Below are 15,659 nucleotides of genomic sequence, written 5' to 3' on the forward strand. Positions count from 1 at the left end.
AGTGCCTTTGAGCGGGGTATGGTTGTATGTGGAGGGCGCACCAGTGAGTGTCAAGAACTGCAATGCTGGCTGGGTTTTTCACACCCAAAAGGACATCCAGCCAACTTGACACAACTGTGGGAACCATTGGAGACAACATTGGCCAGCATCCCTGTGGAATGCTTTCAACACCTTGTAGAGTCCATGCCCAGATGAATTGAGGCTGTTCTGAGAGCAAAAGGGGATGCAACTCAATATTAGGAAGGTGTTCCTATTGTTTTGTACAGTGTATATTCATGAATCAATGAGTACATATCATTAAAAGTCCAAAAATGGATGTATACTGAACAAAAATATAAAACGCAGCATGTAAAGTGTTGGTCCCATGTTTGAGCAGAAAAAAATATCCCAGAAATATTCCATATGCACAAAAACCTTCTCTCAAATTGTGTGCAAATCCCTGTTAGTGAGCATTTCTCCTTTGACAAAATAATTGATCCACCCAACAGGTGTGGCATATCAAGAAGTTGATTAAACAGCATGGTCATTACACAGATGCACCTTGTGCTGGGGACAATAAAAGGCCACTAAAATGTAGTTGTCACAACACAGTGCCACAGTTGTCTCAATTTTGAGGGAGTGTGCAATTGACATGCTGACTGCAGGAATGCCACCAGAGCTGTTGCCAGAAAATTGAATTTTAATTTTTCTACCATAAGCTGCCTCCAACGTCATTTTAGATAATTTGGCAGTACCTCCACCCGACCTCACAACCGCAGACCACGTGTAACCACGCCAGCCCAGAACCTCCACGTCTGGCTTCTTCACCTGCGGGATTATCTGAGACAGCCCACTAGCTGATGAAACTGAGAAGGATTTCTGTCTGTAATAATGCCCTTTTGTGGGGCAAAAACTCATTCTGATTGGTTCGGCCTGGCTCCCAAGCCTATGGCTGCACCCCTGCTCAGTCATGTGAAATTCATAAACTAGGGCCTAATCAATGTATTTTAATTGACTGGATTTTATTTTTTTTATGAACCGTATCTCAGTAAAATCATTGAAATTGTTAAGTTTATATTTTTGTTAAATATAGAAACTGCTGATTGTGCTTTAGAAATGTTCTTAAAGGGGCAATCAGTGCTAATATTGAAGGGGGTAAAACAGCAGAGATAAAAACCCAATAGCCAAAACTCGGGCCAAAATGTGCCTGGCCACCGCAACAATCACACAATGTAGTGCTAGGTGCTAGTGTGTGGAGATATTAAAATAAGGCATAAAGTATGTTAATATCATGAAAGACAAGAGGACTTTGGCAATGGAAGACATTTAAAAAAGGCAATAATGCAGGTTAATGTTGGCGACAGTCTGCTCGTATGAAATATATTTTAAAACTTATGCCACTGTTTGAATGACACACTAAAACCACATTTTTTCAGATATTGATAATTTTTTCATTTTCACAACTGTTAGAAGCGCACAAATTATGACCTGCAAGGCAATAGGCCTGGGTCCCCAGAGTGCCTTCCTTTACCTCTGCCACCTACACCAAACGTAATAGGCTTAGGAGTCTGTCGGAAGGAAACGTGGAGAAAGGGATTACCGTTAAATCCGGCAGGACCCAGGGGAAACAGAGGTGTGCGTGTCTGTCCTGGGGAAACCCAGGTGAAAACTGACAGTGAGAGGAGATCAGGTTAAAACACAAAATTGTATTTTTTAAATACATCCTCTGGGCTCAGGGACAACTGTGTGCTGTGCTGCCTCCATCTCCTCTCTGAAGGTGAGAGGCATTGCATGCATAAGTAGACGTTCTGTGTGCTGACAATACACCAGTGTGTGTAAGAGAGACTTCTTGTTTGCTGTTTGACAATATATCTTCCCAGGCCCCAAGTAAAAACTGTTTCTCAAGGTGATAGATAATAGCATGGTAAGTTATGAAAAGGAAAATAACTAAATAAAAGTGAATTTTTTCACCAAGTGATTGCCAGTGAAGTCATACCCCTAACCATTCCGTTCACACAGGTTTCATTTGGAAATTCGCTGGCCTTCAGTTGTGAGAATTTAAGTCTAAATTAAAGCACTATATTTTAATAATACAAGCAGAACATTGGCTCTTCAGTTAAATACATCAATGTTAGTTTGGGGCAACAACACATTCCTTTATGTGTTTTGAATAAGCAGCTTGCTATCTCTGGACTTTAAATTATGGTGACTCAAGTTAATTACATTCCAAACACTCCATTCCTAAAAATTATTTTCATTATGGGGCAATCATGACACATTCCAGGACAATTATGACACTGGCTGACTGAGGTTATGCTAGGTTATGTCTGGGCTGGGGGTTATAGTAGGTTATGTCTGGGTTGGGGGTTATACTAGGTTATGTCTGGGCTGGGGGTTATACTAGGTTATGTCTGGGCTGGGCTGGCATACCAAGACTTAGCCTGATCCCATAGTTGGCTCAGGGCCAGCTCAGAATACTGTCCTGTGTGATATGTCTCTTCAAACAGCTGGCTGTCTACAAATCGCAACCAACAGTATATCTTCGATTTTACCTGAGCAGTGGGAAGTGTGTGTGTGTTGATGGGGAGGAGCTGGGTGTGGTCACAGAATACTGTTAAAACCAGCCGTGCACAGTTTACGATCACTGAGGCGTGTCTAAATTGGAATTTAATTGCATCATATCTACACGGGATGCGGTCTCCCTGTTTCATAAATTGCATCCGAAGTACGATTATTAGCACCGAGACTGGGGTGAAATTTGTAGGCAAACAACTAAAGAGAGAGAGTTAAAGTTAACAGGTTAGCCTAAACCACTGGGGTGGCTAGCAGCACCTCTCCTTCTGAGAGACAAACAGCTGAATGTGCTTTATGGACAGCCTTGCTCTGTTAACATTCAAAACAAACATTTTTACAGCCTGGCTATCAACCCGTTGAGCTAGGTTTACCAGTAGTCCTACATCTAAACCAATATCCAACTGCAAAGCAAAAATCTTTGCAACGTTTGAATTGTTCTCTTAAAACATTTTTTTTTAATATTTTTTTTTTATAAACCTCCCATTGTGTGGCCTCGACCACCCAGAGCTAACAGTGGTGAATTAGGACTAGATACAAGTGCTTGATGTTGTGACTACTAGTCCCATGGTCCGCTCTCCTCCTATCCACATCAATTATCACGTGTCCCAGTCGAGCTCCCTGCAGGCGATCCTGACCAGTCGGAGCTCCAGTTCAAAGGCGTCAGGTCTCTCCTGAGGGTTGAACGACAGCATCTCCCGGATCAGCTGTTTCATGCCCGCGTTCATGCTCTTCATCCTGGCCGGGATCAGCAGCTCCATCTTGGGGTTCTCCAGGAGCGCCTCCCCAAGGGGCACGATCTCCTCCCCCTGCTGCACGTAGCTTCCCAGGAGCTCCTTCTGGGTCTCCACGTCAACGAACGTGATCCGCTCCACCATGGCCCAGATGATGATACCCAGGGCAAAGATGTCTGCTTTAGCCGTGTAGTGACCCTCCCACACCTCTGGAGCCATGTAGAAGTCCGTGCCGCACGCTGTGGAGAGGAAACACTTGTTGACAGAGGCTGGTTCCTCAGGGTTGAGGCCCGACGTGGAGCAGACCTTTGACAGCCCGAAGTCCGCCACCTTCAGTGTGGGCTCGGGGGTTCCCGCAAAGGTCCTTCCCTGGGAGATGAGGATGTTGTCAGGCTTCAGATCTCGGTGGATGATCTGGTTTCGGTGCAGGAAGGCCAGGGCACTTCCTAACTGCAGCATGAAGCTGGTGTTGGTCTTGCGGCTGGGTTTACGGGACAGCAAGTAAGCGTTCATATCTCCTCCATCACAGAAGTCCATGACGAACCACAGATAGTAGGCACAGCACGGGTCAAAGGTTATCTCTCCCTTCAGAGAGGTCTCCACCAGCTGGAGACAGAACAGAGACAACAGAAAGGCCATTAGTATTAATAGTACATCATATAGTAATTCAGCAGACAGACAGACACAATCCAAAACAGACACTGGATATACAGGCATTCAGTATGTGCCCATGCAGGAATTTTGCCCAAACCCGTGGGGTTGCCAGCACCATGCTCTAACCAATGACTGTAATGCTCTGTATTCAGGAAACACTTGGCTCGCTTCAGAAAATGTCACCAATAAGACGAACGCTGAACTGACTGCTGAACAGATCAAAAAGAAATTGTTCAAAAAGGCTGCTGGGAGCAAGCCGTCAAGCTCTCTGTGTCAATTCCCATCACGTTTCAGAGGAAATGCTAACTGGAGGAAAATTACTATGAAAACAGAACAAAATGCTATTTCTAGCAGCGGTACCTACCTGACAGGGAAACAGGGAAATTGATTATGTAATCTAAAACACAGTGGCAGTCCTGATTATTGATAAGCCAAGAAAAACACTTCTATTAAATTCCTTGGGGGGAATTTAAAAAACAAGCAAAACTGCCTTGTCTCGTGCCTTTGGCTTTGAATTCACAGCGTGACTGCCAGCCTCCTTCCTCTGTGAGCCGTCAAATGGAGGGGTGTGTGCGTTGTCGGTTTTTCTGTCTCGCTGGCTCCTTGTGTTCTTTTTGTTTTAAATCTAAACTCGTTGTGACTCCTCTGATCTTAGAAAGACTTCTGCTGTGGGAACTGGGTTAATCAAGCACACGTCTCCTTTTGACAGCTGACCAGATCTTAAAACCGATCCTCTCCCATAGAAAATGTGCTGCAGGTTTTTGACATGCACACACCAGCAGCACAACTATTTGGGTTTTGAATTACAGACGAATCAAATGCCTGACAATCTTTATGGTACAAAACAACACATTGTCAGTCCCGCCACTTAGGGAAAACCAGTCTGTACACAAAATTGGTCAGTGAGCCAAGCCATCCGTAATCTAATAGATTTAAATAATTCACCATCATTGCCAGTCAGATAATACAGTCCCTGGCCTCTGATCTATTATAATGATGGTTCCTCCCCCACATGGTAATCCTGTCCCATTATCAAAATGTTCTCCCTCTATAAGCAGCAGTAGAACAAGCAAAAAAGACTCGGTCGGAACAAAGGATTCTGGGAAAGCGGCCAAGCCCAACATGCTGCAGTGTTTAACAAGCTCATAGAGCGGGTCGGACAATGTATGTGAGTGTGACAATGGCCCACGTGCCGCTGAGAGGCTACAATCAGTTGTTGCCAGGCCCTTTAAACCCTCAGTAAGCCAAGAGGGAGGAACATGTTGTTGGTAACAGACTAGACAGGTTGACTGGGGACAGGAGTCCCTTTAAAACACAGTGCTCAATGAGGACATGAGATACCCCCTTAAAAAACAGTGTTCAAGGCACCACCTGACAACACAGAGCCACAAGGATGACTAGCTAAACAGAACACAGTCTTCTGAGCTAACTAGTCACAGTATGAACACTCTGTAGAGGCATGCAACAGGCTGAATGAGAGGCCAAAACACTGGAAGCAACACTAGCTAACGCCTTGAATTACTAGCAAACCCTGGACTACCCATTTCGGTCACCTCTGTGTCCGTCGGTACAGCAGTGTACTCTGCCACTTGTGGCTGGCAACAATATGTGGAACAGCCAGAAGGGAAAACAATCCAACACTCCCTTTATCAAGTAGCGTGACTGTGCTCAGTGTCCAATACATCATCCTATAGCCAACATCGGGATCTACGGAGTGTGTGCATCGGTCCTGTCTTGTTCTACATAATTCAATCGTTATGGTATGTTTGTTACATTAAGTTGTGTTATGCTAAATGTATTTAGGCTATCCTGGTGTTGTGTTTTCTATCACTTCTATAATTGCCCTTTGGTGAATTGAGTTTAGGAATTCAAAAAGAAGCTTCTCCACTAACATTCTACCCATCAACATAAACAGTTTCCTTCACCTCTGCTCTGACCACATCCTCGTCGGCTGCCAAGTTGCTTCTCAGCATATGCGAGACAGAACCTTGAGGTTGAATGGTAAGTTCCGCCCTGCCAGCACAGATCCATGTGTGAGGTTCTTCTGTGGCTGTGGTCTTTCAACAGATATGCTCAAGATGTGATTCCTCTGGTCTGAATTTGTACTCTTCCATGTGCTTACAATGCATTTGAACTAGGGCCTAACCTTACTCATAAATATCTGATATGTTAAGTAGGCTACATAAAGTTCGATATTTGGTGGGGGGATTCAAAAACTAGGCCCATCCTTAAAACCTACACATAAACCCACTTGTAGGCTTGGGGGTATCCAGATTCTCATACTTACAGTGTGCCATACTGGGATATCCAAGGCTCTTCATCCATGCGGGGCATTCTCTGCTGTTACCAAGCGAAGCCTGATTTTCGAGCAAGCTAACCACTTAACTAGCAACTAAATTAGCAAACAAAACGCACAACTGCAGAGCATTTTAGCACATTTTAGACAGTTAAGATATCTAGCAGACAAACAGTTGTGAATACCATACTGCAACTAAATCACCTGACCCGTGCTGAACAACAGTGAGTGACTCACAAGACTCCAGTCTCATCTGTATGTGCTTGTAAACAAACACCACATGACTGGGGACTACCGGTAAGTTTCATAATGGAAAAGTATGTGACAGGTGACATATTGCACAAGTTGATGCAGGCATTTTCTTAAAAAGTACCAACAAATATTCAAATACTTCAACTTCAAAAAAATAGTTTGAGGTATTAAAACATTTATTTTAGCCCGTGGCTATTTCAAAATACTCCAGTATACTAGATACCGCCCAAGCCTACCCTCCTGGAGCCTATTTGAAGACATCATATATAACCCTCTCCTGTCCGCTAGAAGAGTCCTTTCATATGAACAACCCTGTCACATTGACAAAGAGAAACCTGAACCATAGTAGCCCTCCCATCTCCCCCAGTTGTTTTTGCCTCCTCCACTTTCTATACATTTGATGCAATACATTGCTTTTACTACAGTTCTAATGTATTACATTTTAATTATTTACTCATCTATTGTTTGTACTCATTGTGAATCCCTGTGCTTCATGTGTAAAAGGTGGTATCTGTACATTTTGTTTTAAGTCTATGATCAATACATTCAGGTATAGCAGGGAGCTGGATCTGTGGTTCATCCTCTGGACAAGTCTATCTGCATTTTACTACAGCAAGCCTGTTATTTATAAATCTTTCTAGCCATCCATCCATATAAAATGTATTACCTCTAGGTACAGTGGGGAGCTGGACCCATGGCTCATCCTCTGAGCCAGGTCATCTCTCTGCAGGACACACTCCTCCAGGTGGATGACGTTGGGGTGCTGGCTCTGGATACTGCTCAGGGCCCAGAATTCCCTGAGGGCCAGCTCTACATTCTCTGGGCTGTGGCAGCGGATCTTCTTCACGGCCATCCGGGCCCCGGTGCGTTTCACCAGCGCCTCGTACACCACGCCGTAGCTGCCACGTCCTACCTCCTGGATCAGCTCATACTTCGGCTGGCTGCTCACCATCCTCTTCCTCACTGTGTGTGTGGGGGGGGGGGGGGGTTAATGGGGTACCACTGATTGTTGTTGAGAGCTAGGTGGTCAGCAGAACAAACTGAGAATGTAACCTTGATGACCCTCAGTTAGTGAATAATATCCCAACAAGGTGAGTTTATCCGTCATACTAAATTAAGAAAAACATATCTGTGAGTTGACATGACAGCCCCCTGCTCCTGACCACATCAAAACCTAGCTATAGGCCTAGTCTAGATGTAATCTGATTAGTTCTCAGGAAAATGAACTAGCCAAGTGACACACTGTCAGATGGATGACAAAAATGTTGTTTAACAGTGTTTAAGTTTTAGCAAGTCAAATTAGGACAGTTGGCTTTCTATCCGCAAGATAGCACTTGATCATGACTCCCAGTCCATTAAGTTATACATAAGAGTCATTGAAGGAAGGCGTATTCTGTACTGGGGAGTTTTGTTAAGAGAGCTAACACTCGGAAGCATAAAGACATTATCTTCCATATCAGCAAGAAATCATACTTATTACAACAGTTCTCATTGATACCCGGCCATAGAGGGTTAGGGTGCCCACCCGGCCATAGAGGGTTAGGGTGCCCACCCGGCCATAGAGGGTTAGGGTGCCCACCCGGCCATAGAGGGTTAGGGTGCCCACCCGGCCATAGAGGGTTAGGGTGCCCACCCGGCCATAGAGGGTTAGGGTGCCCACCCGGCCATAGAGGGTTAGGGTGCCCACCCGGCCATAGAGGGTTAGGGTGCCCACCCGGCCATAGAGGGTTAGGGTGCCCACCCGGCCATAGAGGGTTAGGGTGCCCACCCGGCCATAGAGGGTTAGGGTGCCCACCCGGCCATAGAGGGTTAGGGTGCCCACCCGGCCATAGAGGGTTAGGGTGCCGACCCGGCCATAGAGGGTTAGGGTGCCCACCCGGCCATAGAGGGTTAGGGTGCCCACCCGGCCATAGAGGGTTAGGGTGACAATTAGCTATCTAGCATGCCCCGAACACCTGTGTGTACCAAAAGGCGGCCACGAGAAACGTTTGATCACTGAAAAATACTGTTGATGATAAACCCAGTTAAAACAGTGTACAGTAAGTGTATATTTTGCATTTGTGAAATTATTTGATGTGATACTAAAAGTAACAAGTTTTATGTTTCTATACTGAACAAAAACACAAATGCAACAATTTCAAAGATTTTACTGAGTCATAATTCACAATTCATAAGGAAATATTTTCATTAGGCCATAATCTATAGATTTCGCATCACTGGACAGGGATGCAACCATGGGGAGCCCAGCTAAGCCAATCAGAATGAGTGTTTCCCTCACAAAAGGCTTCATTACAGACAGTAATACTCCTCGAAAACAACATTGGAGGCAGCTCATGGTAGAGAAATTAACATTACATTCTCTGGCAACAGCTCTTGCGGACATTCTTGCAGTCAGCATGCCAATTGCACACTCCCTAAACTTGAAACATCTGTGACATTGTGTTGTGTGACAAAACTGCACATTTTAAAGTGGCCTATTGCTGTCCCCAGCACAAGGTGCATCTGTGTAATGACCATGCTGTTTAATCAGCTTCTTGTTATGCCACACCTGTCAGGTGAAAGTCAGGTCAAAGGATACATGCTCACTCACAGGAATGTAAACAATTTTGTGCACCAAATTTGAGCTTAAGCTTTTTGTTTATATTGTACATTTCTGGGATATTTTATTTAAACTCATGAAACATCGGACCAACACTTTACATGTTGCGTTTATATTTTTGTTCAGTGTTGAACCGTATCGCAATTTAGGAATCAATTCACGTTTAGATTGAGTTTTTGGCTGCCTGAGCCAGTCTACCTCTGACGATATCACATAAAGTCATTGGACCTTAACGAGTAATGGTAGGCTCCAAAATATTACCTATTGGACTACCCGCAAGAGAGCAAATGTGGAAATGTAAACACCTCAGAGGCCAAAGCATGCGACATGTAAACAAATCAACATTTCCCCCTCACAGATTTGACCTGTTATTTGCGCACTAAACGCATTGCTGACAGCTACAGCATTTGAGGGGAAAGTTAAAGTTAGCTTTGCCATTTCCTGACACGTCAGCCCACTGCCCAAATATGCAAGAATTAATAAACATGATCAAATAGTAAGTTCAGTGTAATTAGCTAAACTCTAGGAGAATTAGCTTGCTAGCTAAACACGGAAGCGAAACTGTTTTTAGTTAACGTTAGCTAGCTAGCAAGCAAAGGAAGAAACTGCTGGCTAAAAATACATGAATAGTTTGTTAGAATCATAACTACCGTTAGCTAGCTATATACATGTAAATGATATATTACTATGTTGCCACAGGGAATGTAGACAAGTTAGCTAGCTAGTTCAGTACCTTATGTCAGGGTTTCCCCAAACTCAGTCCTGGGTCCCCCGCCCGCTAGCTGCAGGTTTTTGCCCTGGCGTTACATTAAATAAATCAAAGCCTGGTGATTTTTTGTTGTTAACTAGGCAAGTCAGTTAAGAAAACAAAATATTATTTACAATGACGGCATGATGAGTTTGTTATTTTGAATCAGATTGGGCAAAAACCTAAACGTGAACCCGGGGGATGACCCGGTCTTACGTAAAGTAAACTACCTAACTAGTTAGCTCGACACCTTTATTGTCCTTCTGCGCCAGCTTGTTCTGGCTCCGCACAATTCGGCTAAGCTAACGTAACGCAGTCCCACACACCTGCGCACACGACCAAGCACCATGTCACACGGGCGGACAAAAGAGCTGGCTTCTTCTGAAGACGAGGAAAGGAAACAAAGTAGCTAACTATAACTCTAGCAAGCTACACCTTTACCTGTTTTCGTCTTCCCTCAACGATTCATTTGTTGTTGACTTTCTCTGGCAGACAAAACAAGGTCCGTGATGAGAGATCGCAAACCTGCAGCTCAAGTACCCCGTCAACAGCGCGCGCCCGCTTGCTCGCTCCCAAAACAACACAGCCAGGGTGCTCTACAGCAGCAGCCGTGGGAAATACTGCCCCCTTCCTTTCACTTTTTTTGTTGAGCCTTTTGTGCAAGCTTCCAGCTAACTGAAAGGGGAAATGAGTGTTCCCCCGTTCATTGCATAGCTTTAAATTGGTGGAGGCTGCTGAGGGGAGGACGGCTCATAATAATGACTGGAACAGAGCGCATGGAATGGATTAAAAAAATGAAACCATGTGTTTGATGTATTTGATACCATTCCACTGATTCCGCTCCAACCGTTACCACGAGTCCGTCTTCCCCAATTAAGGTGCCACCAACTTCCTGTGTCAGACCATGCCCACCATGCTTTTACACCTGCATTGTTTGCTGTTTGGGGTTTTAGGCTGGGTTTCTGTACAGCACTTTGAGATATCAGCTGATGTACGAAGGGCTATATAAATACATTTGATTTGATTTGATTTGATTATTGCCCTTGCAACTCCCTCCCAAATTCTACCGAAAAGCTTAATTACACCAGTAAAATGAGGGTTAGGGGAGGGTTTGGCCGGGGTAGGCCTTCATTGTAAAATAATAATTTGTTCTTAACTGACTTGCCTAGTTTAAAAAATGTTTAAGTAAAATCATTTGAATATTTATTCAAACATTTTGAATGCAAATCTATGGCAATAACTTAATTCTTAAGGTATCGTGACATTTAATGTTTGTAAAATTGTATTGTTTTTCCCGGAAACCCCGCTGAATGCCACATTTAGTTTGCGCCAAAGTGATGCCATGCAGGATGTAAGATTATATTCGACACAACACAGGCGACTAAGTCAATGATCTTGAATGAAATGACACACTGAAAGAGACCTTTATCTCAACCATAATTTTATACAGTAGGCAGTATCAATAAGAACTAGATTATGAATTATATCTTAATCAAAACGGTTTGCAGAAAATGTAACTCCCCTATCACGGTACCTGTTTGGAACATGCTCTTAAAAGGGACAGCACCATACTGGAAGAGACGAGCACAATGTCGCAACAAAGTATTCATAAATCGGTTATTATAAACATTGTCTCTTGAAAAGTTGTTTTGTTACTTGGTAAAACAACTTTAAAGTCTCTAGGCACTAGACTACCAACCCATTAATCAATTATAGGCCCAACAATGCATTACATGTTCAGTGTGTCAGAAACTGCAGCCTAAGTTAAAGAATAACAAAAAGATGATGTGACATAGGGCTAAAAAGAGACCCACCACTGTGTATCATATTGATATATTTTTATTAACAGGCTAGTCAATGATGCATGTGTCAACACTACTATGTCTGGTTCGCAACTCAGTTTGTAATACAGCTTGATACATGATTTGTCAAAGTGAGCTATAGGCCTACTATACCACATACTGTGGTTGGTGATAACAGTCAACATAGCTACATTCTTTGGTCTAATAAACAGCAGAGCAGAGAAATCAAGTAACACACAATATGAGGCCTATTGTTTCTTTTGTGCATCATACAGTGCTTTCAGGAAGTATTCATACCCATTGTCTTATTCACATTTTGAGTTAAAGCCTGAATTCAAAATTGCTTAAATATTTTTTTTTTAAATCTCACCCATCTACACACAATACCCCATAATGACAAAGTGAAAACATGGTTTTATAATTTCTTTGCACATTTATCAATTACAGCTGTGAATCTTTCTGGTTAAGTCTCTTAAGAGCTTTGCACTCCTGAATTGTACAATATTTGCAAATTATAATTTGGAAAATTCTTCAAGCTGACATATTGGTTGTTTTCATTGCTAGACAGCCATTTTCGAGTCTTGCTATGGAATTTCAAGCCGATTTAAGTCCAAACTGTAACTAAGCCACTCAGGAACATTCAATATTGTCTTGGTAAGCAATTGCAGTGTATATTTGGCCTTGTATTTTAGATTATTATCCTGCTGAAAGATACATTTTTCTCCCAGTGTCTGTTGGAAAGCAGACTGAACCAGGTATTCCTCTAGGATTATGTCTGTGCTTAGCTCTATTCCGTTTCTTTTTATCCCCCCAAAACTCCCTAGTCATTGCAGATGACAAGCATACCCATAACATGATGTAGCCACCACCATGCTTAAAAATATTAAGAGTGGGACACAGTGATGTGTTGGATTGCCCCAAAACAAAATGCTTTGTATTCAGGACTAAAAGTTTATTTCTTTGCCACATTCTTTGCAGTTTTACTTTAGTGCCTTAATGCAAACAGGATGCATGTTTTGGAATATTTTTATTATGTACAGGCTTCCTTATTTTCACTCTGTCATTTAGGTTAGTATTGGGGAGTAACCACAATGTTGTTGATCCATCCTCAGTTTTCTCCTATCATAGCCATTAAACCTTGTAACTGTTTTAAAGTCACCATTGGCCTCATGGTGAAATTCCTGAGCGGTTTCCTTCCTCTCTGGAAACTTAGTTAGGAAGTACGCCTGTATCTTTGTAGTGACTGAGTGTATTGATACACCATCCAAAGTGTAATTAATAGCTTCAGCATGCTCAAAGGGATATTCAATGTCTGTTTTTTTTTTTAAACCAATCTACAAATAGCAGCCATTCTTTGAGAGACATTAGAAAACCTTCCTGGTCATTGTGTTTGAATCTGTGTTTGAAATTCACTGTGCAATAATTGTATGTGTTGGGTACAGAGATGAGGTAGTCATTCAAAAATTATGTTAAACACTATTATTGCACACAGAGTGAGTCCTTGCAACTTGTTATGCGACTTGTTAAGCACATTTTTACTCCTGAACTTATTTATGCTTTCCATAAGAAAGGGTTTGAATACTTATTGACTCAATACATTTCAGCTTTTGATTTCCAATTAAATTGTAAACATTTCTAAAAACATAATTCCACTTTGACATCATGGGGTATTTTGTGTAGGCCAGTAATGCAACATCTAAATTGAATCCGCTGTAAATTCAGGCTGTAACACAAAATGCTGAAACAGTGAACGGATGTGAATACTTTCTGAAGGCACTGTGTATTACCTCTACATTGAACACTGACATATAGGCCTAATTGAGATAGTGACAAGAAACAATAGATGAGGGAAAAGAGGTGGGTATTCATTTTGTGAGGAATGATTCAGAATATTTTTTAACCATACTTTCAACTCATATAAGAAATAAACATATGCAAAAGCATAACTTACACAAACTCATTACAATGTATCAAAAGATCAGTGGCAGATTTGTCACAAAATTTAACAAATGTGTTTCTGACAGTAAATACTGTTTTTTCCCACAGCCTATGCTGAATATGTTTATATTTGATGCTTTGGTATTTAAGTAGGCCTAGTGTCACACGTCTGCAGAAACACAACAGAGATGTCAGAGGTTTATTGAAGCTGCTTGAAGTTGTTAGGGCGTTTGCCTGTCCTGGTAAGTATAGATAAGGTGATTTGTTCAAGAGGCACTGTTGTCACCTACATGCAGAGTAATATACCCCTCTTGCTTTGAGTTCAGTATTATCATGTTATACATACACAAAATAATATCAATGCAGAGAATAATTCAAAAATGTCTGTGATGTATTGGTGCAGACAATGCTTAATCACAAAAAAATAAAAGCAGTAAACAATCATTCAACAGCATTTCTGTGGGAGGTAGAACACATCGCATTGCAACCTGAAACAAATAAATCATTCACATAAAAGGAAAAATTCAAAAACATCTCACAAAATTCATGGACAATTTCATCTTGATTTTAAAAAACTCTGTCATTGTCCATTTTCAAAAACATCCTGAGGTAGACTTGTATAGATTCTTGACAAGGCATTTCTGTCTTGTTTTCATATAGTAAGAACATTGTAATATAAAAAACACGACCCACTCTAAATAAAATAAAAAGATTAAACCCATTGTCTGGACTTTACAGCCTAAATAAATTAAGGGATAAAATACTAGGCTCAAACCCATATGACTGTGTGACATCAAATGGCAAATGTCATTACCCATCAACACAAGCTCTTAAAAGGTCATAGACAAGGTCATTAATTTTCTTGAACCCCCACACCGGCCTATTTATTCCCTCAAGGCGCCCATTATTAACCGCATAATGATCATTTTGCCCAAAAAACCCAAGTTAGACAGGCCCACTGGGCTAAAAATGGACCGGCCAGTCCAACCCTGGTCATCAAAATGCTTTGTCTACAAAGGGGCCCATTCTGTAGTTCCTACATGGAGAGGCAAGTCTACTCTATTCTAACTACTGACTGACTACCATGCAAAGTAAACACGGGACTAAACAACATTATATTAATATTGTGACGAAGCTGTATATTTACAATAACCACTGAAAGTGGGGAGGTAGATGGTTTGGTGCTTCAGACTGGTCTTATGCCACCTCCAGAGAGAGACCAGAGAAGTAACTCAGGGTGTCTAAGGAAATATCATTATTCTCTAATACCTACGCTGTCTTACAACTTGATCACCAATTCAATCAGAAAAAGAGAGCAAAACTAGGATATAACATTCAATATAGCTAGCTGTACTACTGTAACGTCATAGCAACGTGTAAATAGTGCATTGCCCTTTTGGCTCTTTTGGCAATCAATGTTCTGCATGGGTTTTCCGGCAACCCAGCCTATAGGCTATAGGTACACACATAATACACTTTACCTCTCCTTCCAAAGTAGCTCCTCTTTAAATGGGTTTCCCTGAGTTCAACATGAGGATTTCAGAGAAACTAAACCCTAGCTACAATCATAAGGATCAATGAGTTATTAAGTATCTTTAAGAAATGTCCATACTCATACTCCATACATGATTAGTGCAGAGTATTGTTGCAATGGTTTACGTACAACATATTACGAAGTCAACTGAAAACGAAGCCCCTAAATATGACCATGAAGCTCTAAAGAGCCCACAACCAAAGCCCGTTTCAGTTTAAACAGAAATGAGCTAGAAATTGTAATACTGGATCAATTAGAGGCTTAGAGAATTAAGACAATGAATAAATAATAAATATAAAAAGATAACAATATCTATATCCATTTAAGTGGTGTAAAGTATTCCAGTCACCTCTGTAAAAGAGGAATGAAGACTACACTTAGAACCATCTTATTCAACACTTGAGTCCCTTTATCATTTCACTCAATCATGAAAATATGTCATTGAAGAAAAAACACCCATCCAAGAAAGCACATTTTTTCTAAATACTTTCCAAGTACAATGAGACAATGATAAACAGGTAATGTATTGGGTAGGGTATGAGAACACCCCTA

At 41.9% G+C, this 15,659-nt stretch overlaps 1 protein-coding gene across 1 annotated transcript; it reads right to left on the reverse strand.

The window, feature by feature from the left end:
- Positions 1-1,287: 1,287 nt before the first annotated feature.
- On the reverse strand, positions 1,288-10,503 carry LOC124012788 (serine/threonine-protein kinase pdik1l). Its single transcript, XM_046326749.1, has 3 exons — positions 10,275-10,503; positions 7,154-7,449; positions 1,288-3,890 (listed from the first exon to the last, which is right to left on the reverse strand). The coding sequence occupies exons 2-3, from the start codon at positions 7,436-7,438 to the stop codon at positions 3,150-3,152; spliced, it is 1,026 nt and encodes a 341-aa protein (XP_046182705.1). The 5' UTR covers positions 7,439-7,449; positions 10,275-10,503; the 3' UTR covers positions 1,288-3,149.
- Positions 10,504-15,659: the final 5,156 nt, after the last annotated feature.

Source organism: Oncorhynchus gorbuscha, linkage group LG24 (genome assembly GCF_021184085.1).
Source record: "Oncorhynchus gorbuscha isolate QuinsamMale2020 ecotype Even-year linkage group LG24, OgorEven_v1.0, whole genome shotgun sequence".
Lineage (NCBI taxonomy): Eukaryota > Metazoa > Chordata > Actinopteri > Salmoniformes > Salmonidae > Oncorhynchus > Oncorhynchus gorbuscha.

Coding starts and splice junctions, on each gene's coding strand:
- LOC124012788 (XM_046326749.1), bottom strand. CDS start 7,438: ATGGTGAGCAGCCAGCCGAAGTATGAGCTGATCCAGGAGGTAGGACGT. Junction 3,891..7,153: donor GCTCCCCACTGTACCTAGAG/GTAATACATTTT, acceptor TTCTGTCTCCAG/CTGGTGGAGACCTCTCTGAA.